The sequence below is a fragment of the Anguilla rostrata genome, chromosome 18 (assembly GCF_018555375.3).
Source record: "Anguilla rostrata isolate EN2019 chromosome 18, ASM1855537v3, whole genome shotgun sequence".
NCBI classification, from domain to species: domain Eukaryota; kingdom Metazoa; phylum Chordata; class Actinopteri; order Anguilliformes; family Anguillidae; genus Anguilla; species Anguilla rostrata.
Window position 1 is genome coordinate 25378581 of NC_057950.1, and position 27928 is coordinate 25406508.

At 45.0% G+C, this 27928-nt stretch overlaps 2 protein-coding genes across 2 annotated transcripts; one reads left to right on the forward strand and one right to left on the reverse strand.

Annotated features, from left to right (window-relative positions):
• The first annotated feature begins 276 nt into the window (after positions 1 to 276).
• On the forward strand, positions 277 to 3561 carry pcbd1 (pterin-4 alpha-carbinolamine dehydratase/dimerization cofactor of hepatocyte nuclear factor 1 alpha). Its single transcript, XM_064316685.1, has 4 exons — positions 277 to 425; positions 2133 to 2264; positions 2428 to 2508; positions 2739 to 3561. The coding sequence occupies exons 1-4, from the start codon at positions 423 to 425 to the stop codon at positions 2829 to 2831; spliced, it is 309 nt and encodes a 102-aa protein (XP_064172755.1). The 5' UTR covers positions 277 to 422; the 3' UTR covers positions 2832 to 3561.
• A 1104-nt stretch (positions 3562 to 4665) lies between these two features.
• sgpl1 (sphingosine-1-phosphate lyase 1) lies at positions 4666 to 27928 on the reverse strand. Its single transcript, XM_064316683.1, has 14 exons — positions 27743 to 27928; positions 19681 to 19846; positions 18461 to 18528; positions 17372 to 17519; positions 16783 to 16862; positions 15955 to 16083; positions 15527 to 15615; positions 14426 to 14534; positions 12355 to 12453; positions 11668 to 11814; positions 10804 to 11042; positions 10158 to 10304; positions 9574 to 9694; positions 4666 to 8282 (listed from the first exon to the last, which is right to left on the reverse strand). The coding sequence occupies exons 1-14, from the start codon at positions 27752 to 27754 to the stop codon at positions 8139 to 8141; spliced, it is 1698 nt and encodes a 565-aa protein (XP_064172753.1). The 5' UTR covers positions 27755 to 27928; the 3' UTR covers positions 4666 to 8138.

Consider the following 27928-nt stretch of genomic DNA (forward strand, 5'->3'; position numbering starts at 1 on the left):
GCTTTTTGTTGCACGCTCTTTCATTCCTTTGGAAAAACAAACTCTGCGTGGTATCAGCAAAATTTTGTATTAAGACATAATAAAAGAATCACAAAGAGGCAACTTTCACGTTTGCAACAACCTTCGTCGGACACAGTAGTTGTCTGCAGACTTCACTTCTGACCGAGTGAAACCTGGTTGCTACAGGTTACAGAAGGCAGAGGCATCCACGCATAACCTGCAGGACACCACACCGCCAGGGCTGCCGGCCGGATTGCCTGCAACGTTCTCCTCTGTCAGACAGCATTTTTAATAAGGCTTCTGCCCGGCCAGCTATCGGGGCCTCATAATCAAAGCAAACAGCCAGCCAGCCAGAGCTAATTCATTCTGGCTGCAGCAGAGACGGACTTGCGGAGAGAACGGTCGGTGAATAACCTCGCAGCATGGTAAGAGCACCTCTCCCCCGCTCCTGTCACACGTTTCTCAGCTTAGCGGCAGCACACGCAGGGAGCGCTCCTGTTTCTCTCTTACATGTAGGTAGAGGCGTAACTGCCACCACACCTGCGTTATGTAAGACGTACCTGTTGCCTCTGGCAGTCTTAAGCATTGAGAACTGCCATAGACTGTTTGTAACTGGACACAGAGTCTCTTTGTGCTGTAACTTGGCCCGATACACCTTCAATAATAATTTTATTTATTTACTAAAAATTTTTGCGCAACAGGGCCTATTGTGATGTGGTTCATTCATTTAAAATGTATAGTTCAGACCATGGGTTAACTTAGACTGCATTTCCACACGTCTTTCTGACATATATCCTTCTACTGTCTGCTTTAAAATCTGCTCTAAAATGTCTTAACTGTCTTAAATAAGCTGTCTTTCTATGCCCAAGCCAGGAAATAAATGAATCAATTAAATTAAATATTTCACAGCCTATAACCCAGGAGACAAATGTCCATATATATATAAGCAACAAGAGAGAATTATTGATTTGGTTAAAGATAATTACGCGCTGTGTAAGATTCAAACATTTCCTTCATTGTCGATATTTTACTTGTCAGTACAGCGTTTGTATTTTGTTTGTTACTGTGAGTCGTGTGCAAGCTGTCTGCTTCAGGGCCCAAATCAAATTGTCTCTCAGCATTATTCTCAAATCACTCATGCGTGACCTGGGATTGAGGAGGCCAGTCTGTTGCTATGATACGTGCGTGATGTCATACCCCTTTATCAGCAGTGCTTATTGGAAAGAGATTGCCCCTCTCTTTGACAACTGTTAGCTTTTTGTCAATGTTTAAGTCCTGTATTGGTGGGTGTAAAGACCAAGGTGCAGATTGACATTTTCTCTCTCTTTTCAACTTTACTGATCTATCTTTTTTCCATTTAATGAAAGGTAAAGGCATTTTTATGATGGACTTAATTTTCAGCCTGAAAATATCTTTATTCCATTGTTATTTACTGTATTATATTGTTAATATACTATTACATTAACATTAGCTTTTAGAATAAAAATCAAAACCATTGTTTTAGGAGAGAGCTATGCCACTCATGCCATGTAATGGTCAGAATTTGGAAGTTGAGGGGGGTGGAGAATTTTTTTTCTGGAATTACATTGAAGTAATCATGTCACTGGTTCCACTCTTCAGTAAAATCAGGAATGCAGCACATAACTGGCTCCAGATTTGTCTTCTTCCAGCCAATCACAATGCTCGTTTTTGATACTACCCCTTTCAGATGTGCAAGATGTCAGCCAGCAGAAACAAGCTGAGCTGAATGATGTTGCTGGGCAGACATTTACAAATAAACCAATCATCATTTCAAAAGCAACTCCTTGTCCACTACTGTAGTACTTGTACTTAACCATTCATTTCATTACAGAGTTGCAAAATCCAAGAATGTACAATTCTTTAGCTTTTCTCAAAATAAAAAGGGAATAATTTTAACCAGTTGCTTCATATGCAAACAATAATTGTAATATAATAAGACAAAGTACAGCCTTTGTTGTTGTTGTTGTTGTTGTTGTTATTAGCAGCAGCATTATTCTTAGCATTAGCATTATTTTCACTTGGCTGAGAGCACCCGTGTCCAGCTGAGAGAGACTGAGAGATGGCTGATCGTTCTGACCATTTTTCTCCCTGTGTGTGCTTCTTCTTCCCAGGCTGGCAAAATCCAGGGTTTGAGCGAGGAGGAGAGGGAGCACTTCCTCCCCCTTCTACGCAACGCCCAGTGGGTGGAGGTGGTGGGAAGGGACGCCATCTACAAGGAGTTCATCTTCAAAGACTTCAACCAGGTGGGGGCGGGGCCAGATTATATTTATTTACACTAGGTGCTGGCTGCCTGGTTACTGAAGATTCAGTCATTCTGGTAGCCATCCAGAGAGGACACCTGATTTTACTGACCTCGCCTAAGACGGGATGTGAAAGTGGCATTTGATTGGCTGTGGTTTCTCCCAGGCGTTCGGCTTCATGTCCAGGGTGGCTCTGCAAGCGGAGAAGATGGACCATCACCCCGAGTGGTTTAACGTCTATAACAAGGTAACACAATTCCCCAACAAAGTATCCCTAACACAAAGTTCCGAGCACTGTTTGCCCTACACAGCATATTAAACGAACCCATCGCCCCAAGCAGTAACACAGCTACAGCAGGTACTTTGCGTTCAATTCGCAGGTTAATGCTTTAAGCGCGTTACCTAAATGATTTCATTAAGGGAATTTGATACCTGGTTTTCTGTTCTCACCTGTGTGGTCCTGCGGGTCTCCCCCAGGTGCAGATCACCCTGAGCACACATGACTGCGGGGGCCTGTCTCAGCGGGACATCACCCTGGCGACCTTCATCGACCAGGCCTCGGTGCTCTGAGACGGGCCGCGCTGACCCCGCCCCCCTCGGATGTTGATGATGTCGTCGTTTCGGTGTGACAGTTTGTGCAAGTGAGCCTTTAACCTTAAACCATTCGGAAGCTCTCAGATAAGGAAAAATGTCCCAGCCACCAAACCTAAACAAGGCAGACATGGCAACCTAGAGCTCTTTTTGTTTACAACACAAAAAAGGAGAGGAATTTATCAAGAGCCCCCCCATTTTGCTGTGGCCTGTGTTTTCACCAATAGCAAGAGCACCCCCCCCCCTCCCCTACATGTATTAATTAGACATGACCGGAAGCCGGTTAAAGCAAGGCTCTCCTACTCTGGGAACTGCAGCCGTGCGGTCTCCCTTTCAAACTTTTCAAATGAACCGTGTGATTATCCCTAGGGCACAGCGGCAGTTAATCTGGCTTTGGAGGGTCCACACAGGGGGCCAAAGGTCTTATACATTCCACAGGTGCTGCCGTGCTCACTGTACACCTACGATGCCTGTCTGTTCACGGTCCGTCTTAATTCACCCGACTTGACCGAACACGGTCCTGTTCGGGTCCAGACAGGTCAGGACCGCGTACTGCATTTCTTTTTCCTGAGGCAGAGGGCCTTGTCTTTTTTTTATCACGCTAAAAAAAACAAGGACTCGATTTCCTCTGGACATACTGTGCCTTTCCTTATCCTCTGTGACTGTTGACTTGTACTTTTGATTCAAAATAAAATAAGTACAGCACGTGTTCTGTGTCTATACTTAAAATCTGCACAATTGCTTAAAAGTACTTCCTGTTTTGGCCCCATGAGCAAATACAGGGCTAGTCAATAGCTATGCCAGACTTGTCTGGTCCTCTACATGCCCTTTACCCTTTTCACCAAGAGAAAAAAGGCAATTCACCTCTGCTCACACAGTAAGCACAGAGGACGGAGTGTAGCACAGTGGGTAAGGAACTGGGCTTGTAACCGAAAGGTCGCAGGTTCGATTCCTGGGTAGGACACCCATTGTACCCTTGAGCAAGGTACTTAACCTGCATTGCTTCAGTACATATCCAGCTGTATAAATGGATACTATGTAAAAGTTGTGTAAGTCGCTCTGGATAAGAGCGTCTGCTAAATGCCTGTAATGTAATGTAATGTAATGTTGCTGTACGTTTTATTTTAATTAATCGTAATCTTAAAATATGGAATGCGTTCGAATATTAAATCTCCTGCTGCTCCGCTCGAAATCCACAAATGAATACAGGTTCTCTTACCACAAAAACCTCAGTCTGTCCTGTAACTATGGAAACAGTTTTAGCAGAAGGAAGTAGGAAAGGAACTGGCACGAGGATTTTTCCAGTACAGTCAATGCACAATGCGTAGTCTAAAAATATAAAAACATTATGAAAACACAGCTCCATCCCATTTCTTTCACCCGGTGGTGCCCAGCATTGTTTGGTGGCTTGTTTACATGTTCATTTAGCCGGTCACTGGTGTTTCCTTCAGGGTTACCCACAATGCTGACCTTCTCTAATATCTCCCAGAAGTCCCAGCGCTGTGGGGGGCTCAGCACGGCTCCCTTAAACCGTGACCATCATTCATACAGAAACAATGGCCACATGAGCGCACGCACCGTTCTGCCAGCACCGCGCTGCTCTGCTTCCTGCACCGACATTATTTTGGGACGTATCGCTCACGACTTAAATCAGATGACCAGCGAAGCTATTTTTATGAACTGTAACAATGCCGCCCACCGCCGCCCCTAACCCCCCTCTCCCCCGCCATTCAAGCAGCTTCGGGCCAGAGCAAGAACACTTGACACAATAATAAACTAAACCTGGCTTACAGCACATGAACAGAAACGCTGCTTTTTCATTTAAAATGATTTATTTTATTTCCAGGAACGACAACTGATACAAAACAGGGCGGTCATGTAAACTCCACCCACCTCATTGGATAGGATATTTCATACTGTGTTGCTAGGTTGAGTCACCTGAGAAAAGGCTACATTACGTGTGTGCGTGTGAGGGCCTCACCCAGAAGGCATAGAGGTGAATGCTGCCGGACTCAACGTTAAATGACTGTGCCATTAAAAAAAAAAAAGAAAAAAGAAAAAAACAATCAATGACAAACCAAATCACAGATCTCCAAAAAAAAAAAAACTCATTTCCTGCAGTGGTAAAATAACACATGTATAAGTGGACAAGCGGGGGGAGGGGCGTTCAGAAATGGTTATGAACTGGGATCGTTTTGAATGAGTAGAGGGCCAGTTTACAAATTGAATATTAAAGCAGAAAGTAAATCATAACGTCGATGAATACATTAATAATAAAGCATTAACGTGATATTGTGGGATATATCACTTTTACGCTGCTTCTATTTAACACTGAACCCTCAAAATTGGAAAGTTAAGTCACATTCCGCACACAGTATCAAGGGAATGAAATGGTCCAACAACAATAAAGAAAAGTATTCTTATTCACACTGACCCCGACATGTTCAAATTGCTAGAATTAAAATTAAACAATAAAACACACACAAACTGAAAAGCAAGGTAACTCATTGAAATATCCGACACAATTAGTGATTAACTTAAAAAAGTATAGCTCAAACAGGTGAAAAACTGCATTAGCATGTTTGGGGCTACACAGCTGTGCATATTTAGTTGCACTTGGAGGGGTCTCACCGGCTGTCCTTTCCAGCCAATCATCAGCCAGATCGGACTCGCCACGTGACACACAACAACAGAACTGAGCGAGGGCGCTCATTCCGCAACAGCGATTAACTTGAAAAATATGCTTTATGAAATTGTTATGGAAATGGATTAAAAAGCAAGAATTATTGTGGTGACTCAGGAATACGAGGGCGTTACTCTGCAAACCGTTTGCATCGTTTCCGTCCAAACCTCACTTAATCCACCGTTCCATGAAACACCATTGCATTGTAATATGGACATACAGTGAGGTAGATAGGAGTAGCAAAAAAAAAAAAAACAAATAAAAATTAAAAACACTCAGATTTAGCAAAAAATATTCACAACATATAACCGTAGGGGCAAGTGAATAAAACAGAAAGTGTCTGGGGCAACAGAAAGTGGCAACTTCATTTTACGCACTGACTTGCAGCTGAACCGTTATACTGTGGGTTTTGTTTAACATTTGGGGACAGACGCACTTCTTCTATGACAACGTAACTGTGGATAAATTCAGCTCAGCTGTCCGTAAACAGGAAAAGTGAACAGGGGGGTTAATGTGGGTTTCAGGGGCAATGGACTATGTTCTCTTACGGAGACAGCAGGCCACACAGTTGGGCTGTCTGAAATAGACTCTGGATATTCCACAAAGCATATCAAGCCTTCTCAGAACATTTAACCCGTTTCAAAATGATCCCCTGGAATACAGACTTCCACCCCAAAAATGAACCTTTGTGTTCCTGTACAGTCAAATATCTTAGCACATTCATAATGTTCGCACGACAAATCAATTTTCCTTTTCAATCACAACCTGACTATCCTATCCCATTAAGAACAGAGAGAGACTGAATTTTAATTTGCTGATAAATTACACCAGTGTCCACATGCATTATGCGAGAACCTGCCATTCTGCTGAACAAGAGAACTCATTCCACACTCAGAGAGTCATCTCATCACCTCCACTATATGCTTAAGCAATTAAACATATATATATTATTATACTAATTTATATGTATATACCTTCAATTTTTTTTTTTTTAAACGCTTAGAGTGCACTTAGTGTATTAAACAAGATTATTGTTTATGGTTATTATCATTATTTTTTAAATCAAAATGGCTTCCGAGGGCCAAAAAAATTACAGTCCAACGTCACGCCTCTCCAGCCAACTGTCTCAATCATACATCTCATTTTGTGCAAAGTGGCTTCGTGCGTCACGTTTTCCGTTAAACAGAATTCAAAAGGCACTTCTTTAGAAACGGTCCGCATCATAGCGTGTGGCGTGGAAAGCGAAGGAAGTCAAACTTAACACACGACTGCGTTTCCACAGCCCGCGAATGAAGAGTGAGAAGACTAACGATAATCTGCTCAATAATCCGCTAATTCCCTGATTTTATCAGTCCCGTGCTGACTTGTTACCATGATTTAACATCGAGGACCCTGTTTCAGACTCGCGATCCGGATTGCTTAAGGGTTTAAGGGCCAGTGGTATGGCAGCACAGCTCTATATTTACAATCAACTAACTTTCTTATTCTTCATTTTTTATTTTTATAAAAGTTCAACAAGCTTTCTTTGCCTTTTTTTAACGCTATTTTTACCCAATACATTATTTGGATCGTCTATGCAAAAAATGCTCCATTTAGAACTCTTTTTATACTCATTGGATCACGCCATGTCTTTGATACTCATTTGTATCACGTCATGTCAGTTTATCTGTTTATGGCATCATTGCCAACTCGCCCAATCAGATTCTGAGGAAGAAACCATTGCAGTTGCTCAGCTCCCGGTTTAAAGTGCGTTAACTCTGCAGTGGAGCGTGGAAGTTTTGGTTAGTTTGTTCTTGTGGTCAGGTGACTCGGAGGCCTTTCGCCTGCACTCGTTCAACATTAGCACGCGGCAGACAAAATGGTTTCAGAACCAGAACCTCTCATCATTTCCCTTGTGTTACTAATGTGACAGGTTAGAACAGGCTAGGCTGCTGGGACTGATCTGGGCTTCGGGTTTATACTAAAGTGAAATGGAAACGGCAATATGGACTGACGCTGAACGCGGAACACTCCGACTGGTCAGCACTGAGATCTCCATTGAGCAGCGCGTGGATCTCAAGAGCAGGATTTTTGGCTCTGTACTGAAAAAGCTAGTGGTCATTTCCCAGAGCATTCTAATTCATTATTATCATCACCCAATAGGACTGTGATTTGCAAGTCACAGGGTAGTACCTTTAATCTCAAACGCCTAACACTTTCTGGGTAGGCTGGCTGAGGACAACAGTCAATGCTTACGGGAGCCAATCGCATCCGGAGCTGAACGTAAACCACGGAAAGAGGCGGGCCTTGAGCCAAGCTCAGCCAATCCCAATTTTTCTCCCAAAGTTAAAACCCCGAGTGCATGAAATAAACTGAACCAAAACCCTCCCTCCCCCCCCCACGTTTGAGGAAGGATGGTTCCACCCTCGTTAGGTCGTTTACAATCCTTACGTCCGTCTCTCCAGAGAAGCCGGACAGTCGTCTCTAACCAAACAAAGAACAGTGATTTGTGCTTTTCGACAGGAAATTAGAAAACAAGAATTTCAAAAAAAGGGACAAGATAAGGCAACGAAGGGGAAATGAACACTGGAGGTACTGGAGGAGGGGGGGGGCCTGTCACACGCTCAGTGGTGCTTGGACGTCCCATTCATGTGGTTCTTCTCCGGGACAGGGGCGTCGGTGTTGTACAGGCAGTCCAGGAACCCCCGCGAGATCTCCGTCACCATGGAGCGGTCGGGGATGGACTGGGCCATGCCGTAGATGGCGCCCTGAGGGAGGGGAGAGAGATGCATTGTGGGATTTCTTCGACTGCTCGGGAGATAATGGAGAGAGGAGGTGAACGGTGTCATTTCAGAGCAAAGTCTATACCAGGGCTGCCCAACCCTGTTCCTGGAGATCAACCATCCTGAGGGTTTTCATTCCAACCTCCTATCCTAAAGAAGCACTCCTCATTCAACAGCTAGAGATCTCCTTGAGCTGCCGATCGGTAGAATCAGGTGTGTCAAATCAGGGTTGAAATGAAAACTTACAGGATGCTAGATCTCCAGGAACAGGGTTGGGTAGCCCTGATCTACACTGATGATGTAGGAGTCACTACAGGGATAGGAACATCTTGAAGTCTGCAGATGATTCGGTCATCATAGGCTTGTTACAAGATGAGGAAATGAGCATGGGACTGTGGTCGAGGACTTTGTACAGTGATGTGATGCTGCATTTTACATATTTAATGCCTGTAAAACTACAGATATGCCAACTGGCTTCAGGAGAAATTCAAATCCACTCTCAGACATATACTAAGGGTTATGGAATTGATTTTGCGGACAGTTATATGTACCTGGGGAATGTCATTGACTATAAACTCAATTTGGATGTGAACTTGGATTGCATTTCTATTACAGGGCAGCAAAGACTCTACTTTCTGAGGACGCTCAATACCTTTACTGTAAACCAAACTTTGATGACATAGTTTCATAGAACATTTGAATCTATCTAGTTTTCCATGGTAGCCTGGTTTGGTGATTTAGGGATAAATAGAAAAAAATACCTACTTACCAGTGGCCAGTAAGATCACTGGTATACAACAGAAAGCCTTCCATAAAGCCAAGTCCATTCTAGACAGCCCTGATCACCCTCTAGTTATTGAATATGAGGCTTTATCCTCTGGGTGTAGGGTCAGTCAGCTACGGGCTAAGTGCAATAGGCTCAAGAACTCCTTTCTTCCTCAAGCAATAAAAATGCTCAACAGGCACAGAAGGATTTCCTTATTTGCACGTATGCACATTTTTAGCATTATTTATTGTTTGTACTATAAGTTTATAGGTTTGTTTTTGCGTTCGTATTTTGTAGTGTTTTTGTGATATGGCTGCAACGAGAATTTCCCATCAGTGACAATAAAGATCGAACTTGGAAGTTGAATCGGGACGTGAGAGATCAAATGTGAGTAAACGAGGGCGAACACAAAAAGATGGTTGAGTATTGGGGGCTGGAAGTCTGGGTAGGTGAACGAGGTAAGGGTGAGAGGACGGAGGTGTGCGAGAAACAGGATGTGATGTCACTCACCATGCCAGTGGTTTTCTCCTTTGGGTTCTTCATGATGACGGCCACCAGGTCCGTGACGTCGCCGACGAACTGCTCGGCCACGCCCGGCTGCGTGTGCAGCAGGGTCACGCAGATGTGGATGCTGCGTGGAGACAGACAGCTGAGCCAAACAGCGCCCCCCTGTGGCCACCGGAGCTAACCACGGCCGGGAGCTCCGAGCCACCTTCTGCTAGCCTGCGCTAATCCAAAGCCTTCATACCAAGCCAAGAAAGTAAGACTATCCGAACCAAAACATCATGGCCTGAAATCTATCCCGACACTAAATATAATTTTATGCTTCAGAACTTACTTTAACCACAAAAAACTAACATAATTATCTAACATTATTAATGTGACATGAATAAAATTTGTAGTGAATTCTACAATTCAAGGACAAGCAAATATTTCATCAAAAAATGTTCTGGGTAACAAAATGTTTATGAAACAAATAGGCAAGATTACTTCAGGTCACATTATAAAGGAGCACAGTCAAAACAAAGAGGAACGTTTGGGCAATGTGTCTGTGCTATTCTCCACAAATCTTTATAAAGCTGCAGAAAGCTCACCTGGAAGGGAACTGTAACGAGTTCAGGTTCCAGCCTTTGGCGGTGAGCGCGTTGGACAACCTGAAGATGTCGAAGACGCTGGACCCCAGGGCCACCACGGAGACCTCAGGCTGCCCAAACACCAACAGCCCGTCCACTTTACGGCACCTGAGGGCGAACGAGAAACGCTCGACTTCACCACACTGACCAGCACAGGGTGTGAGCTCACCATTCAGAAATGATATACCAAATCAACTCAGGTTCATTCTAAATGAACTGTAAAGCACCGGTCATAGATGCAGGCACAAAAGGAGCTACCTTGTACAGAACCCAATGGTCTTTATAAGACACAAGCTACTCCTGTCACAGTGGGAGAACATCTTTGTCCTGTACCATAACTAAGGCTGAGGTGATCTAGCCTTTCTAAAAACTACAGAACTTTACAAGATAACATACTGGACAAATAATTTATTCCACTTGAGACTGTCTCCTTCGGAACGGTTACATTTCAGTCCCTGTAGTATGCCAAGGGGGAAACCAAACTACAGATCCCATGAGACACCTCAGTCTAGCCACAGGCACTGTTGTGGAGGGGGGTTGGTGTAAAAACCCCGCCCAGTTCTCTCCAGAGGTCAGGGGGCTGGGCAGGGCGACTTTGGGCGCGTACCCGGCCTCGATTAAGCGTGCGGTCTGGATGATCTTCCGGGTGGCCTCCACGTAGCCGTTCTCGCCCATGTGCATCATGGTGGCCCAGCAGGCGGCGATGATGCCCCCGGGGCGGGACCCCGCTACCGAGGGGGAGGCGTAGATGCCCCCCTGCCAGTCCGGCGCCACAAAGTACTGGTAGTGCCGGTACTTCTGGTCCGAGTACAGGATCACCGAGGAGCCCTTCGGGGCAAAGCCATACTGACAGGGGAGAGAGAGCCACAGTGAGTACGAGTCAGTGTGGGTCATATGCAGGGCAAACGGTCAGTCAGTGTGGAACAACAGTTAGTCAGTGTGGAACAACAGTCAGTCAGTGTGGAACAACAGTCAGTCAGTGTGGAACAACAGTCAGTCAATGAGAAGGAGCAGTCAGAAAATGCTAATTGTAGTCAGTAATTGAAAGCAAGGACGTGCAGCAGTGAGCCAACTGCATTCAGTAGACTGTCGTAAGCAGCAGTCAACATGAACAGCAATCAATCAATGTGAACAGCAGTCAGTCAATGTGAACAGCAATCAATCAATGTGAACAGTAGTTTAGATTTAGACAAACTCTGACTGCACCGGTCAGGGAATCGATCACCCTTCAGGGTAAAAGAACTGCGCAACTCAAATATTTTAGAAAGACCTCAAACATTTTATCCACTGTAATATACAATGGCTAACACTTCACCTATTACACACATGCATATAGCTGAATATTTAACATAGCAATTCAGAAGAACACCTTTCCTCAAGCAAATACCAGCAATGCCCCACCTGGGAATTACTCTTGTGGTTTTTTTAGCAAACAGCCAAGCTCCTTCCACCGGCCTCCAGAGGGACCCACCTTGTGCGTGTCTGCGGAGATGCTGGTCACGCCCTCGACCCGGAAGTCAAAGGGGGCGAGCGGGAAGCCGGCCTTGTCCATGAAGACGATGAGGAACCCCCCCAAACAGGCGTCCACGTGCATGGGAATGTTGTACCTCACAGCCAACTGTGAGCATCAGGAGACACAGGGGTCAGAGGTCAAGCGTTCTGAGAACTCCAATGCCCCAAACATAATCCTAAATCATTTGTTTCTGTGAAACTGAAGAGCAGTCACACAGTAAAATGTTCAGGGTTAAATTAACTCTTATACACATGGTCCCTTATTGGACACATATAAACTCTGTTACTGTTGAATTAACACTGGACATCTTACTGTGCAGTTTGGAGAATGGTATATATTTTCAAGGAATTGGCAGTTAATTTGTTTTGCTACTAGCAAATTACACAGTTAAGCACACTTGGTGTTGGTAATATGTATGTGAGATAGTATTTAAGCTGTACTTTGCTCTACATGCACATTGTGTCTTTTAACATCATGTAAGACCGGACAGAAAAGTGTTTCTGCCAATCAAATAAAATATTAAAAACTGCAATGCATATTATAGGCTATCTACGTGTGGGAAACGCACATCGTTAAAGTTCTTCTGCTTTATGAAATATGTCTGTCGTGAAGCTGAGCTGGATCGGCGGGGCCCACGCTCGTTACCTGAGCCACTTCCTGTATGGGATCGATGACTCCATGAGGGAACTGCGGGGCGGAGCACACCAACATGGCCGTGTTCCTGGAGATCGCCCTCCTCATGGCCTGCGCGCAAACGAGAGCATCTTAAAACCCGCAACCGCTCCTTCTGTGGTTGAACTCCTCCCCCAAATCAGGGAAAGGACACGCCCTTAACGCTTCCATTACCCCCCCGCCCCCCCCCCCCTTTAGCCCCATGTGCTGGTGCAGCTCTGGGACAGCGAGTTATTGGCTTCTCTCTAAGACTCACAGCTGATTGGAGGAGACAAGATCTCTCGCAAGGCAACTAAATCACGTTAGAACATCAAAACTCTGTCAAGAACAGATGTAATGGAACTTAATGGACCAAAATGGAACACAGCACCAGAGGATGGAACTGGACGCGACGGAACGTAACTCAATCACCGTGAACGTATTTAAGAGAATGTACCCGATCGGAGCAATGCGATCTAATCTGCATGCGTCTGAACGTATCTAAATTTAACAGCGTAACCGAATCAGAAATACGTATGTGACTGTAATAGAAACACAATGGGACAGGAGTCATTGAGAAAGGAGCCATTTCTCTTCCTTAGCGGTGTCAGGGATGAGGTCATTCGTTATGACCCGTTTTAAAGCATCTGACTTAATCCCAGGAGGCAAGTTAACCTCCAGGCGTCTTACGGGCAGTGTAGCCTAGACCGACCTATTTTTTTATTTTTTATTTTTTTTTCGCCGTTCGATAGGCTAGCGGCCCCCTCTAGTGTGCAGTTAATCAAGGGCCCTGCGTTGATCTTTTTAAAAATATGCGCTCAAATCGACCCAGGGCCTTCACGCTAACCGCCATCATTTACACTCTGGCTGCCAAAAACCGACCAGGGACGACCCAACTAGGCAGCCACTTCTGTAAGGGTCCCATTTTAACTCAGGGGAAGAAAGGGAGAAAGAAAGAACGTCTCTACCGTCCAATCAAACAGGTCTTGTATGGATTGTATTTAGTGTGTACCACACATGCAAACAAATTACATATCCATTCTGTCAAGTGTAAAATGACATAATTGGAAGGATCATAACTGAAATCTGATTGGATGGAGGATGTCCTCCTTGTGTCAATCACAAGAGTATCCTCCCAGTGTCCTTCTTGCCTATCAATACAAAGCATTTACACAGACTTTACATGTAATATTAAGATTGCATTGGGTGTCAATGCAGCTGTAGAGGTGCTTACGTGTGTAATATTTGACATTTGGATGATGGTGTTCTGATATTTACTTTTACACGCCTAGGTATGGCACAAATATGCATACCATGCAGGGAGTTCACATTGCATCATTTTATGTCACTCATTTCAGCAATACTATTAGTAGGTGGGCTCCGAAAATATCGAAGACTAATATAGGTTCCAATAAATGTAAATTTCACATTTGCAGTTTAATATTTCTAATCCTTACAAGGGCAATGATTCAGAGTCTTTCAAAAAAAAAAAAAAAAAAAACTTTCTATGATAAATTTGTTGGCCCTTTTGGGATTTGTTGTGGCTTTCATGAGCTGTGGTCAGCACATCGAGAGCTAGCCACAGGATCGCTTCTGACGGGTAAGCAGTCCTATGACCAGCGGATGATTTGCAGTCTTCCTTTAATGGGCCTATATGTCTAAGTGAGCCATGACAACATACTCAGCAAAATATGCGACTCGACACATTTCCTGTCTCCAGGTCAGGTATAGATCATCTGTGTCTCTCAACTGTCTCCGCCCTGCCCCCCCCCCCCGCCCTGCCCTGCCCTGCCCCGCTGTCACCCCTCACCCCTCACCCCAGGGCCCTAACCGCCTACACAGTCATTTCCCAAGGGACACCATGAAACTGCCTCTAAACACAATTCAAAACCAACAGAATCCGCAAACAGAGAGGAGACGCGAAGGAGCCAAACAAAGACAGGTACAACGTCAGAGCGACCGAAGTGCCCCTGACGCCAGGAGGATAAGCTAATTTAGCGCAGAGGGAAGGTGGGCGGAGCGCTGGGGACTCGCTGGGAGGCGACCGACGCGCTCGGATACAGACCTTGACGTCGACCTTCATGGTTTCCTTCACCAGGGGTATGTGGACGAGCTTCATGCCGAAGTAGTGCGCCGCCTTGTCGAACGCGGCGTGCACGCTCACGGGCGCCAGGCTAGCGGGGGAGAGAGAGCAGAGCGCTCACGAAGGTTGCTCCTGACAACAATTCAACCTAACGCTATCAAACCAGCCATCTTTCAGAGTAATTATATTGGAGTTACTACAGTACTGTGTAATCCACGTGTAAATAATATGAAAAAGCATCTAAATAACATAAAACTTATACAGTACTGGCACAAATTATTGAAGCATTACATTTCTAAACAGATTTGGACAATTAATGCAATATTCTGCAACAATTTCTCTTTTTGTCATACTAAATGTAATATCTAATAACTGTAATATCAATACAAAACAAAAAAAAAAAAAAAATTCAAAAAAATTTATAATCATTCCACCTTAGTTCATACCTACACAATTGAGCAGTCTAAAGCATCTTAACTGTTGGACATTTTATAATCAACTTGAACAAGCATTTCTTTGTCCAGTATCTTTCTACATAAAATGACATTATTCTGCAAGAACTTTGTTTGCTTTTACTTTATTTCATTACTGTTAGTCCCGATGTATATTGTGGTCAGAAGACGCTGCTCTGAGGTTTACTGAGCTGGGCGTGTGTTTGTGTGTGCGTGTGTGTCTGTCTGTGTGTCTGTGTATGTGTGCGTGTGTCTGTCTGTGTGTCTGTCTGTGTATGTGTGCGTGTGTCTGTCTGTGTGTCTGTCTGTGTATGTGTATGTGTGTGTCTGCCTGTGTGTGTGTGTGTGTGTGTGTGTGTGCGTGTGTGTGTGCGTGTATGTGTGTGTGTGTGCGTGTATGTGTGTGTGTGTATGTGTATGTGTGTGCGTGTGTGTGTGTATGTGTGTGTGTGTGCGCGCGTGTGTGTATGTGTGTGCGTGTGTGTGTGTGTATGTGTGTGCATGTGTGTGTGTGTGTGTGTGTGTGTGTGTGTGTGTGTGTGTGTGTGTGTGTGTGTGTGTGTGTGTGTGGGGTGTGTGTATGTGTGTGTGTGTGTGTGTGTGCGTGTGTGTGTGTCTGCGTGACACTCACATCTCTGGGTGTTTGACGCCCCTCTCGTACGCCATGTCTCTGTACGCTTTGCAGGCCATCAGGATGCTCTCCGTCCCCCCCGATGTGACCTGGGCGGAAAAATCTAAACATTCATCGTTCGGTCCGCGCACACGCTCAGAAGCCCAGAACATTCAGGCTGCAGAATGCCTTGTGTTTTGTGGAAACAGAGGAGATATGCATGCCCTTCCTTCTCAGTAAGATATCTGATATCTGTGATTTGAGTAGATATCATTTTTTCAGGGAACTTCAGCTCACAGAAAAATTGAGAGGCACTGACACTAATACTAACAAAGATTAAGATCTTCCAGTGGAATGACGTACAGGCATGTCTATGTAACGGTTTCTATAGAAACCTGACCAGGTGCGCACGACAACATCGCACTGAGGCCCCGGCAGGAGAGACTGACCGTTCCGCAGGACCGGGGTCCCCCGTGAAAGAGCGTGCAGCTCATCCGCACCACCTCCGCCTCCATTTTCCGCACGCCCGGAAAAACATCGGGGTGCAGCGGGTTGCTCCAGGCGAAGTCGCCATACACCTGAAAAACAAAAAGAGCGAAGTGAACATCCAGCGTCCACCAAACATGCTCCTACACTATTGTTTTATGATTCCCCCCCCATTTCACAGTTTTCCCTGAGGCCAGGCCAGTTAATATTTCCCACACTGCAGGCCACAGTGCTACAGGTGAGATGGCACCAATTTAAAAACAGAACCGGGAACCGCCAACACCTGTTTTTGGAAAAACCTAAAGCTGTGCAAATCCTGAAGGACGTAAGACCACCATAAGCCCAGCTAAAGGCATAAACCAGGCTCGAACCTCAAGTCTGGACTGTATGGACCAGCCTCTGCTTGGTAAAGTACCTTTATAAGGTGAGCATTAAATAGTAACTCATTAAGGATCATGATTATTACATGCACTTACTCTGACATGAACTCTGCTGAGGATTTTGGTTGAAGGAACCCCGCTCAGAGATATCAGTGTGAGTCAGTGTTCAGATAGGGTACCAGTGTGAGTCAGTGCTCACATAGGGTACCAGTGTGAGTCAGTGCTCAGATAGGGTACCAGTGTGAGTCAGTGCTCAGATACGGTACCAGTGTGAGTCAGTGTGCAGATACGGTACCAGTGTGAGTCAGTGCTCAGATACGGTACCAGTGTGAGTCAGTGCTCAGATACGGTACCAGTGTGAGTCAGTGTGCAGATACGGTACCAGTGTGAGTCAGTGCTCAGATACGGTACCTTCACCAGGAGATTCGTCAGCTTGGAGTCCCCGCTGTAGACAGCCCCCGACACCTTGCCCTTTTCCCACTGGACCTCACCTGAGGGGGAGAGCTATGCTTGACTAGGTCTCCAGGCAACAGCACCAGGACATAAACAACAACAACATGAAACCATGAAACAATGGAACAGGTCTGACTTGAACGCAGCCCTCCGTCTTTTTAGTTGCCACGGTACCAACATTTTCAACATTCTGAGGTGAACTTTTCACAAACAGGCACCAGCCGCTCCGGTAACATCGGGCAACGTGCGCGGTCTGCTGTATCACAGACTCGGCAGCACACTTGGACTCAAGGTCAAGGTTTGACAGCAGGACTGCAGCAGTATGTAGATAAGGCAGAGAAAATCCAGCTTAAATCGGCCGCTCGCCTTTCAGCTGAACTGTATTACGCGAGTAATTCTGGCCTGGAGTTACGCTAAGCTGCGGGCTAACCGGCTGTTTTTAGAGCCGAGAGCCGCAGAGAAGGAACCCCGCATTCTGGCGGGACCCCGCTCGGAGCACGAGCTCGGAACGTGCGCGTGTGTGTGTGTGTGCCGCGCGGACGCTCACCCAGGCTGTCGTACTGCTTGATGGCGCCCAGGACCTGCGTCTGAGTCAGACCGTGAGCGGGCAGGGATTTGATGTAGGACATGCCCTCCTTCAGCGTGCACAGGCTCACCGACATGTCATCCAGGGCCTTGTTCAACTGAGCCTGGATCTGTAGAGAGAAAAGAACCTGAACACAAGAGCACCTGAACACACAAGCACCTGAGCACAAGCAGCACCCGAGCACAATTAGACAAACACTGCTTTACCCTTTCTCTTCCATACATTATTTGACTAAACTATCCGCAACCAAAACAATATTTATTATACATACATTATACAATATAGATCTATCCATATATTCTGGATTCAATTAGTATTAGTATTACTTTATATCAAATGAATCCAAAAAAATTTCTCCACAGTTTAATGAAATTTCCAATCACCACACGGAACTTGCCAGATCCTGAACTGGTATCTAAGTTTAGTACAAGTTTTAAATATAACAATATTTATTATACATACAATATAGATCTATCCATATATTCAATCATATTTTCGCTTCACTTTATATTAAATGAATCCAATATTTATTTTTCTCCACAGTTTGATGACATCACCAATCACCAAAAGGAACTGGCCACATCCTGAACCGGTTGCTAAGTTTAGTACAAGTTTTAAACAGAGGCTTTCATTTTTCTCCACCATGCTTGGCTGCAGTATGTCAGTCACGCCTGACATTCTCCTCTATTACTGGACAATTTTCTGCTCATGGAAAAAATATTTGAGAGCCAGGGGAAAGAGAGGGAGGGAGAGAAAGAAAGAAAAAGAGAGAGAGAGAAAAAAGAGAGAGAAAGAATGAGAGAGTGAGAATGACAGAAAGAGTGAGAGAGAAAAAAGAGAGAGAATGAGAGAGAGAGAGAATGAGAGAGAGAGTGGGTGAGTGTGCACAGAGGTGAAGGGTACTCTGAGGCAATGGCCTGCAGTAATCCCTGGCTGTCTGAAGGGCCAGACAAAAGCAGTCTGCTCCAATCATGCTCATCCTGGAATGACTCACTGAAGCTGGGGGAGACAGGGGCTTTTGTGCTGCAATCAGAAATAACAGTTACTTACTGTAGCCCCGACGAACGGGATTCTTCTTATCAACCGAAAGCACTGCTTCTTTATCCTGGACGTCAGACCTGGAAGACAGAAATAAAGTTAAAACCTAGCCATTTCTCACTCTCATAGGGTGGCTTGTACCTCTTAAAGAGACAGTACGTATATTTTCAGGGGGTTTTTAAAAATTATTTCAGTTTTAATGTACGTTTCTGAATGGCACAGATGGTCACGTGCATGATGAATGATATTTCAGATAATTACAGAAGTTTGTGACGACCAGAAAGCTAAAATGGCTGCAGGGGGAATCATACACTAAAACTGAAATGCCATAAAGTGGCCCAGAAGGTAGACTGTCACTTTAATTTAAATTTTTACACAAGATGCCAACCATCACCCAATCCCCCACCCACACACCATCCAACAAAAGGATTGCAAGCTCAGCACTAAGGAGCTTGTGTTAGGTGTTCATATTTCAGCCTCTTTAAAAAAACAAAACAAAAGCAGTGGCAGCCTAACTGGATATCAGGTTAGCAGGCCAGTCCCAGTTTTAACTGTATTCTCAACTGTAAGTGCGCAAATGACTCCCACAGCCTGGACTCCCTCCTACCCTGCAGGCCCTTCTCTGGTCCCATGGTAAAAAGAAAAGTATTATTAACTATTCAGCAGCTGATCATTCAAGGAAAAGATTGAGACGCAGCCAAAACGTTCTCTCGGTTTCGTCCTTCCAATCACCTTGGGTGTTCTTCTGAGCCAACTTTTTAAATATGAATATACGAAATAATATTTACATAGAATCAAGCTACAAACCTCTAAAATCAGATCATGCCACCTTCCATTTGTTTTTTAATTGCCAGAGCTAATGTACACCAACTTGTACACCAACCAACTCACTCATTTAATCAGTGCATAGATGCACTCACAATCTTATCGCAATGTCAGTCTGTGTATTAGTTTATGGTCTGTGCACTAAGTCACTAACTCACAGAGAATCATCATCATTACTTTAAAAATGAACATTTAAACAATTAAAATCTAATTAATGTGCTTGCCTTCAAATCTGTCATAATATGGATTATGAACATTAGGTGTAAATTTCAAAATCAAACATGTTATTTTGTTTAAAAAAGGAAATATATGCCTCATTCTTCTGAACACTACCTGCCCGCATCACCGTGTTCAGTGTTAAGTGCCTGTGCGTGTTAGTCCCTGTCAGAGTCACGCTGCACACTCACTCTCCCTCTGAAAGAGCAGCTCTTTGAACCAGACGGCCAGGACGGTGGACGCGACCGAGCCAGCGATGATCTGCCAGGCCTCCAGGTCCTGGCAGCTGGAGTTCACCAGCTGCCGAACGTGCTCCAGGTAAATCTTCAGCATCTCCCCGTACACCCCCAGGGCCGTCTGCGGAAGAGAAGAAAACGCGAGTCAGGAGAGCATCCAAAACCACATATGAGCTACAGACCTCGCGCACAAGGGAAGTCAAAAGTATGCAGGCTTCAACGTTATATTTGCCACAGGCTGACCGCAAGTCTGATGAGCACAGACTCGGTTTCCTGTTGAAGTGCTTCCTGTGCAAGAGAAGTAGCTTATGCCCTAAACTTTTACCTACTCCAAACAGCTGATGCTCTTTGGGCCAGAGTGACATCAGCTTTCCATTTTAAGCAAATGTTCCAACAGTCAGTGCAGAAATGAAACCGAATCTGAGGTTCATTAAGGACACTGCTTAGTTACAATTAAGAAACTGGACCAAAACCAAGCCTTGGGGAACACCAGTGGTTCGGCAAGTGGCATCAAACCACAACCATTTTCAGAGCAACATGCTCTATTCTGTCTGTAAGATGAGATAGAAATCTTTTAAGGGAAGTGCTTGAGAAATCAGACATCAATTTAGATCATGCTTCAAAATGCATTTAGGTGATAGAGAATGATGATTACTGGGAAGTTACATCAGTGGGTAAGGAACTGGGCTTGTAACCGGAAGGTCGCAGGTTCGATGCCCGGGTAAGGACACTGCCGTTGTACCCTTGAGCAAGGTACTTAACCGCAATTGCTTCAGTATATATCCAGCTATATAAATGGATACAATGTAAAATGCTATGTAAAAGTTGTGTAAGTCGCTCTGGATAAGAGCGTCTGCTAAATGCCTGTAATGTAATAATGTAACATCAACAGTTCGTCGGGCATAAGCTGTGTCATTCTGTGGTGTCACAGAGTTCAGTTCCCTGTCCTCAACCTAGTCAGTGAAGTTCAATTAATGAACTTCACCCACGAAAAAACAGGTGAGAAATATTGGCAATTTCACAAACTAACACAACGGCAAAACAAGGACCCACATAAATTATTCAAAGACCATTTTGGTCAATATTGTTTCATTAGAAGTGATATCACAAATTCTGACACACAAATGTATTATTTTGGACAGGAAGTAAGTCACAGTGGAATACCGCAGAAAGGGAGAACTAAGCAAGTGCATGGACAGAAAAAACGTTTTTTGTGCCCACAGAAACAGTGCCAACACGCCTGCAAATTTCAGTTCTGCAAATTGCTAACGCACGTGTCTCTGCAGTTGGTAGCTGTCTCTGTCTGTTGTCTGACGCAGGGTGTTTTCTCAGATTTATACGTTGGTAGCAGATTCTGGAGGACGACACTCTTCCTCGTTTTCTCAGTAGCCAGTTAACCACGCAGTGTATACACAATAGCTGCCCGCTGCAGAAGATTGCTTCTGCAATATCTGCGTCTTTTCCACGCAGAGCTCCAGGAGCACAATCCTCCATATCTCCAGGTATTGGCATTTAGGCCAGACCATGTTGAAGGAAAATTAGGACAACTGTTGAGGAGGAAAAGCTATGGAAAGATCCTTCCCCCTAGCAATGAACATAGGAAGGCAACAACGATGCTAGTCACACGTAGGCTAACTTACTAAAACCTTTCCTGCCACAGAGATTCGTCGATTATCTTTTTTTAATGGAGTAACTGATGAAGGGGAGACCAATGCACTTGCCGTTGGACGTGGACCCATGACACTGTTGCTGATGGAGGTATCGTGATTTTAAAATATCAGACGCGGCTGACAGGTTTGTGATAGGGGACCCTATGCAATGCAAGCAATGAAACGAACGCCTCACCTCAGGAGATAGCAGCAGAGAATTTCAGGCACAGTAGACAAACCCCTGCTGGTAACAAAAAAAGAGCCTTTGCAACTCCTGTTAACAGACACCCAGCCTCACCCTCCCCACTCATTATCTTTATTGAGATGGGTAATCTCCAGCCAATGGGAGTCCACATCTGGTATATCTGCAAACATGCTGAGGCATGATTGGCTGTCTTTGTTCTGCTGGGACTAAACTGGCCCAGGGTCATCTGGCTTCCCGTACCACTTCCGAACCTAAAAGAGTTCTATAGAAAAAATAGAAATACTTATGTTGTTTCTTAGCTTAAAATAACATGTAGGCTTTCTCTTATGTTATGTTATGAGTAGGTACTGTAACTGAAACAGGTCATTACAGTCTTCCACGAGAGACAGAAAACCTCCTCAAATATGCTACATTCGTACAGTACAGGATGTTTTCGGTGCTTGTGACAGCTTGAATCCACAATGATAACGTCATTCTTTCAGTTTTTAGCAGAAAATTTGGAATCAAGTACGTGGAAGGCCTATATTTTATGTAGCACACAATTTGAACACAATTCTAGTGTTATGCTGGCCACTCAGAATCGATTTCTTTTTTTTTTTTTTTTTTTTTTAAGTTGGCTTAGTTGTCGTGTACCAGCTACTAATAAAGCTAGAACACAGAGTTTGTTGTTTCCACTCATAGTTTGATTGCAGAAGCTGTGAATTTCTGAGTCGAGCAATCTCAGGACGCCGGCGCCCGGTCACTAGAGAGCTTGTGCGAAGGGGTTAAAAGCATTTGGTCTATTAAAGCTGATAGGCGAGTCGGTACACAGACATGATACTGAACACAGTCAACAGATATCACATCCAACAACAGACCTGCAACGTCTGAGCTATGGTGGGCACTAACACCCAAATGTGCCCGAATCTGAACACGAGTCACTGAAAGGGTACATGTACCCACATGCTATATGCACTCACATAAACTCCACCGTCAGCGTTTCGTATTGAGTCACCACTCACGGTAAACAGCTCATTCATTTCATAAGAGAAGCTGTAAAATAAATTAGCCTACCTTATCCCTACCATCTTTCATCATGCTTTTACAACCACTAGACATACGTTGATGATAACGGACAAACTGATGCTTGGACCGCTTCTGCAATTGCTAAACATATGCTAAAGGTCAATGTGTCTAGAGCTTAAATAACATGCCTGTTTTTAATAAATGACAAAAGGTGAATGGTATTTTAATGGGAGACAAATGACCGTACAAAACTACTGAAATTAAACCCTAGGCTACTTTCACAAGAACTTTGGTCCGAGGCCAGCGAGCAGTTGAGGAAGGAGTCTACAAGTTTCTTCAAGGCTGCCTCTCATGACAGTCTGTGGCAGCATGAAGGAAGATATTAACACATACAATGTATTTCATTTTCCTATGGCTTATATCAGGAAGCGAGCATAATCGGCTGCGTTCTTTCCCCCCATTTCGTCTGGCACAGAGCCCCAGAGCAGGTCTGGTAAGCTGTGAACCAGGGTTGCCAGAGGGGGACAAGTCACAGGGAAACATTCCACCCAACCAGAGGACCGGAGCAGCACCGAGCGGACTGCCAAACTGCTGCGCTTTTGGGAGGAACAAAGAGGTCATCGCCAGTGCTCAATTAGTGCCAGATGCTCCCGGAACGGCATCCGGGACCTCACAGTTCTCTGAGACACTTTGATCCCCGATCCCCAATCCCCCCCCCCATCCCCCCCACCCCCCCCACACAGGCACTTTCTGTTCCGGCACCTCCCGATTTGTTAATTGAGAGCTGGTCGTCGCCATGGCGAGGCCTCTCCGACAGGTTCGACAGGGTCAGACAGGAGGAACTGGGTTTGGAGCCCTGGCACCCGACACGCGACCCGCCACGGTGACGCTCCGCTGGGCGTGCCTGAAACACGCCTGCCTGGGGCCGCCGAGGGGTGGGGCGGGGGCGAGGAGGGGGGGGGGGGGGGGAGGGTGGCAGAAACAGCCCCCATCTCCAGCTATCCACCTGCCGGGTCGACGTTTGGTGAGACCGCCGGCCGAGGGGAAACTTCACCGGTTTCGTCGGCACCCTCGGACCGAGGCCGACGGATCAGCGCCGTGTCTAACTGGTCGTCGGCCATAAACGCTCCAGATTAAACGCCGCTATCTTTCCGCGGGCCAAAGGGGAAGGAGACGGCAAACGTGTCGAAACACACACACACACCGCCGAAGCGGCTCCTCGCTCTTCGCATAAACCTGCTTATATCAAATGAAATCCTGGCTGGTTGCTGAAGAGGGAGGAGGAATGTGAGATGTACACACCACCTGTACCCAGACCAGCATAACTCAGACCCAGACCAGCATAACTCAAACCCTGACCAGCATAACTCACACCCAGACCAGCATAACTCACACCCAGACCAGCATAACTCACACCCAGACCAGCATAACTCACACCCAGACCAGCATAACTCAGACCCAGACCAGCATAACTCAAACCCTGACCAGCATAACTCAGACCCAGACCAGCATAACTCAGACCCTGACCAGCATAACTCAAACCCAGACCAGCATAACTCAACCCTGACCAGCATAACTCAGACCTGCACCCAGCATAACTCAAACCCTGACCAGCATAACTCAAACCCTGACCAGCATAACTCAGACCCTGACCAGCATAACTCAAACCCTGATCAGCATAACTCAGACCCTGACCAGCATAACTCAAACCCTGACCAGCATAACTCATACCCTGACCAGCATAACTCAAACCCTGACCAGCATAACTCAAACCCTGACCAGCATAACTCAGACCCTGACCAGCATAACTCAGACCCTGACCAGCATAACTCAGACCCTGACCAGCATAACTCAAACCCTGACCAGCATAAGTCACACCCTGACCAGCATAACTCACACCCTGAGCAGCATAACTCACACCCTGACCAGCATAACTCAGACCCTGACCAGCATAACTCAGACCCTGACCAGCTTAACTCAGACTCTGACCATAGCTTAGACGCTGGGTGAAAGTACTACCTCTCCTCCCTTTAATTCCAGTTCCCTTTTCCAAAAAAAAAAAAAAAAAAAACTTCTTGCGTCAGCCCAAAATTTTTTTGGCTTGATTAAATCACACAAACGACAGAGAAAAAAAGAAAAGAAAAAACAAGAACAGCGGGTTCTGTGTTGGATGGGACAGGCAGACCCCCTCTTATAAATCAAGTCAAAAAAAAAAGGGGGGGGGGGGGGGGAGTGATACCAAAGCTAGCAGGATGGGAGTTTAATTCCTAGTCCCCTGATTGCAGATCTCAAATGGAGGAGGGGAGTGGGGAGGGGGGGTGGACAGGGAGAGAGGCAAGAAAACTCTTTAGAGTTTTGAGGCGCGGCTGAAAATCTTATTTTCCTCCGGCAACAATGGCGGCGCGGGCGGGCGGTGCACACGGGGACGCCGCCATTGTCCCCCGGGGACGCCGGTTCTCATGGAAATGCAGCGAGTGGGAGGACCGGCTCGGGCAGGGGCCTGCGGAACAATGTCCCGACGAACGCGGACCGCGGGGGAGTCGTTCTCACAGGTGCACAACGAGCACTCCGTGTTTTCGGATCCCCCCCCCCCCCCCCTCGCCCACCCCCTCCTCACAAGACTCCATTGTGTTTCCTAACATCGTCTGACCACAATATTCCGACTGCCTGAAGCTGGAGAGTGGAGTGTACGCCCCGCCTGCTGTTTTCATGCGAAGACGTGCCTGGAACGAGATTAAAGAAGCACAAACGGGCCCTACATAAGCCTGCCTGTATAAACGAAATGGATTCCGCCCCCATATTAGACCCTGGGGACTCCTTGCAAAGGATCAAGATGCAATGCGGGCTAGCTATTGCACGATAACGCACAGAGGGCAGAACATAATCCAGTAAATGTTATTAAGAAATGGGCTACGCTATTAGAGACAACTCCATTCTTCTCAAAACAATCTGTAATTTAAGCCTATGTACAGCACCCCACAGAACGTTCTATACTCTATGCATATTCTAAATAATATATTTTAAAACTCAAAACCTCAACACTGTAGCAAACACACACATTTGCAGATGCAAGGCGTGTAAAAGGACAAGCCGCATACACAAAATCACCACATTTGTTTATTTTCTGTGGGTTGCATGCAGAAGTAAACAAATGACTGGAAATCACCAAGGATAAAGCCAATATATTTTCACAGAAATATTAAGGAGACGTGATAGGCTAGCGCCAGTACTCGTGCCACATCGTCCTTTCCTATCAGCGTAGTCAGAGTCACACTGGAAGTGGGCCCATTGACCCTACAAAGGGCCTTGGATGTGACTGTGTTACTCTCACAATGTCTTAACTGTAAAATGTCATGTCAATCATAAACACACTATAAAAGAAAAGGTACAGTCCGTCATTGTGCAAAGTAGTATAACGTTAAGGGACACTCTTCTCCACCTGAATTTAGACTAATAATGAGAACAGGATGAAGGATTTCATTTCCTTGTAAAACCTCTACAAAGTCTTTTTTTTCCTATCAGGTATGTCAGTTGTTTTCAGACTAGCATCCAGTTCACATCCAGACCTAAATCTGGGCCAGGACAAGGGCCAGTTTACTGACCTGGTGTCTTAACTGAGGCCTGCCAAACAAGAGCAGTGAGACTTGCTGTCTGACACTGTGCGTTCACACCTGGCTGCACAATTAAACATAAAACCACACAAACTGTCATTATCGCTGTCGTCTAACAGCCTTTGGACACATAATCACACTAACCAAGCCCTCCCAGTAATCCAGTGTACTGTCACCTGATAACCCTCAATTAAACACCGTAGATATAATAATACTTAGCAGAGACAGATCCCTCGCAATTTATTCAAAGTAAGTTCCCGACCCCTCCACCCGCAAATAAAACTTAAGTTTCTCTAGTTCTCTTTTTTTTTTTGCTTGTTCTTGATCAACTAATTTTAACTATTCAGCACTTAAATCGCTGAAAGCACAACTAAAACCCTTGCAGCCATGGCTTCAAAAGCTGCTGCTATATGACAATATAGCGTTTCCTGTGAATTACCACTGTTATTAAAGAAGCCGTGACTGGCAGACTGAAGAAATGCATCATCTTTTGCGTCATACAGTAAAGTTATTCCCCTTTCACCTAAAAGATACTGGTCTGTTATCACGTGTCATCAGGAGATAACAGGTAACAGGTATTGCTGCATATTGCTTACAGATAAATCGTGCACTAAGAAACCTCTATCCTCAAATGAACATCACCATGTTTGGAAAGGCATTGCTTAAATCCAAACTACGCATTTGTTTAACTGACCACAGTTCTACTAATTTTTGTAGGTTAGTTGATCACAAAGACAGTATTTGACCGTGATACAGAACTTTATTACCAAAAAAATGAACCCAGAAATGACAGGAGCCTGTATACGCTTAGTCCGTATATACTCTTTCGTACTCGTTTCGCGGAAGCTTTTATCAAGAGCTGTGCACAACGCAAGATAATATAAGTGCATTCACCTGATTTATACAACAGTCCCAGGCCAGCGACTGTATGCATTACTAATGCACTCATTCACGTCATCTATGCTATGCATTAGTTTATGCAGCAAATAAGACATTGGTTATTATTATTATCATCATCATCATTATTATTATTAGTAGTAGTAGTATTATTATTATTATTATTAATATCAACAACCATGTAAACTGCTTCAACTACATTCTTAATTTCATTCCGTGTCAATAGCTTGTATTGCATTGTGTAGGGTGCAAAGTCAGTGCAAGTTTTTGTGGAAGTAATATTCAGTGTCATAAACACCGCTGCATGTTACCGAAAATGCCAAACTTAACGTCTTCATTTCTCATTTCATCGAAAAACATATTGGTTTACGCAATGCGAGACATGTTAAATAAGATCACTCAATCAGCTGCATGCAATGTTCTTTGCCATAATTTAGCATCGAGTCCGACTATCTACATAGTGGACTGCTCAAACCGTTTGATTAACAAAGTAACCGCTTTCAGTTGACCTGGCAACATCCACGGCAATATTACGAAACGGCGCATTTTCACCCCGAGTCTTTGTCCGTAGAGTCAGCTAGCAAACTGCTAACGAACCACGAGCTTTCGAAAAGGGAAAATGTACTGCAGTTGACATTAACTTCACTTACCAAATAGTCCATGTTGTTTGCTGTAGACAAAGCCAATATAGCCCCTTTCGTCACCTTATTCTTTTTGTATACTAAGCAAATTCGCCGCTTGATATCTCTGCCTGATTTACTCTATCACCGGCAGCTTATTACAGCTCTACTCTACTGACTCGACCTTACTCCAGGAAGTAGGCTAACAAGAAGATC

Bases quoted from the DNA above. Each gene is read 5' to 3' on its own strand.
- pcbd1 (XM_064316685.1), top strand. The intron at 2,265-2,427 runs GTGGGGGCGGGG...GGTTTCTCCCAG, and splicing joins TCTTCAAAGACTTCAACCAG to GCGTTCGGCTTCATGTCCAG. The intron at 2,509-2,738 runs GTAACACAATTC...GGTCTCCCCCAG, and splicing joins GGTTTAACGTCTATAACAAG to GTGCAGATCACCCTGAGCAC.
- sgpl1 (XM_064316683.1), bottom strand. The intron at 11,815-12,354 runs GTAACGAGCGTG...TGATGCTCACAG, and splicing joins CCATACAGGAAGTGGCTCAG to TTGGCTGTGAGGTACAACAT. The intron at 8,283-9,573 runs GTGAGTGACATC...CCCCTCCCTCAG, and splicing joins AGGAGAAAACCACTGGCATG to GGCGCCATCTACGGCATGGC.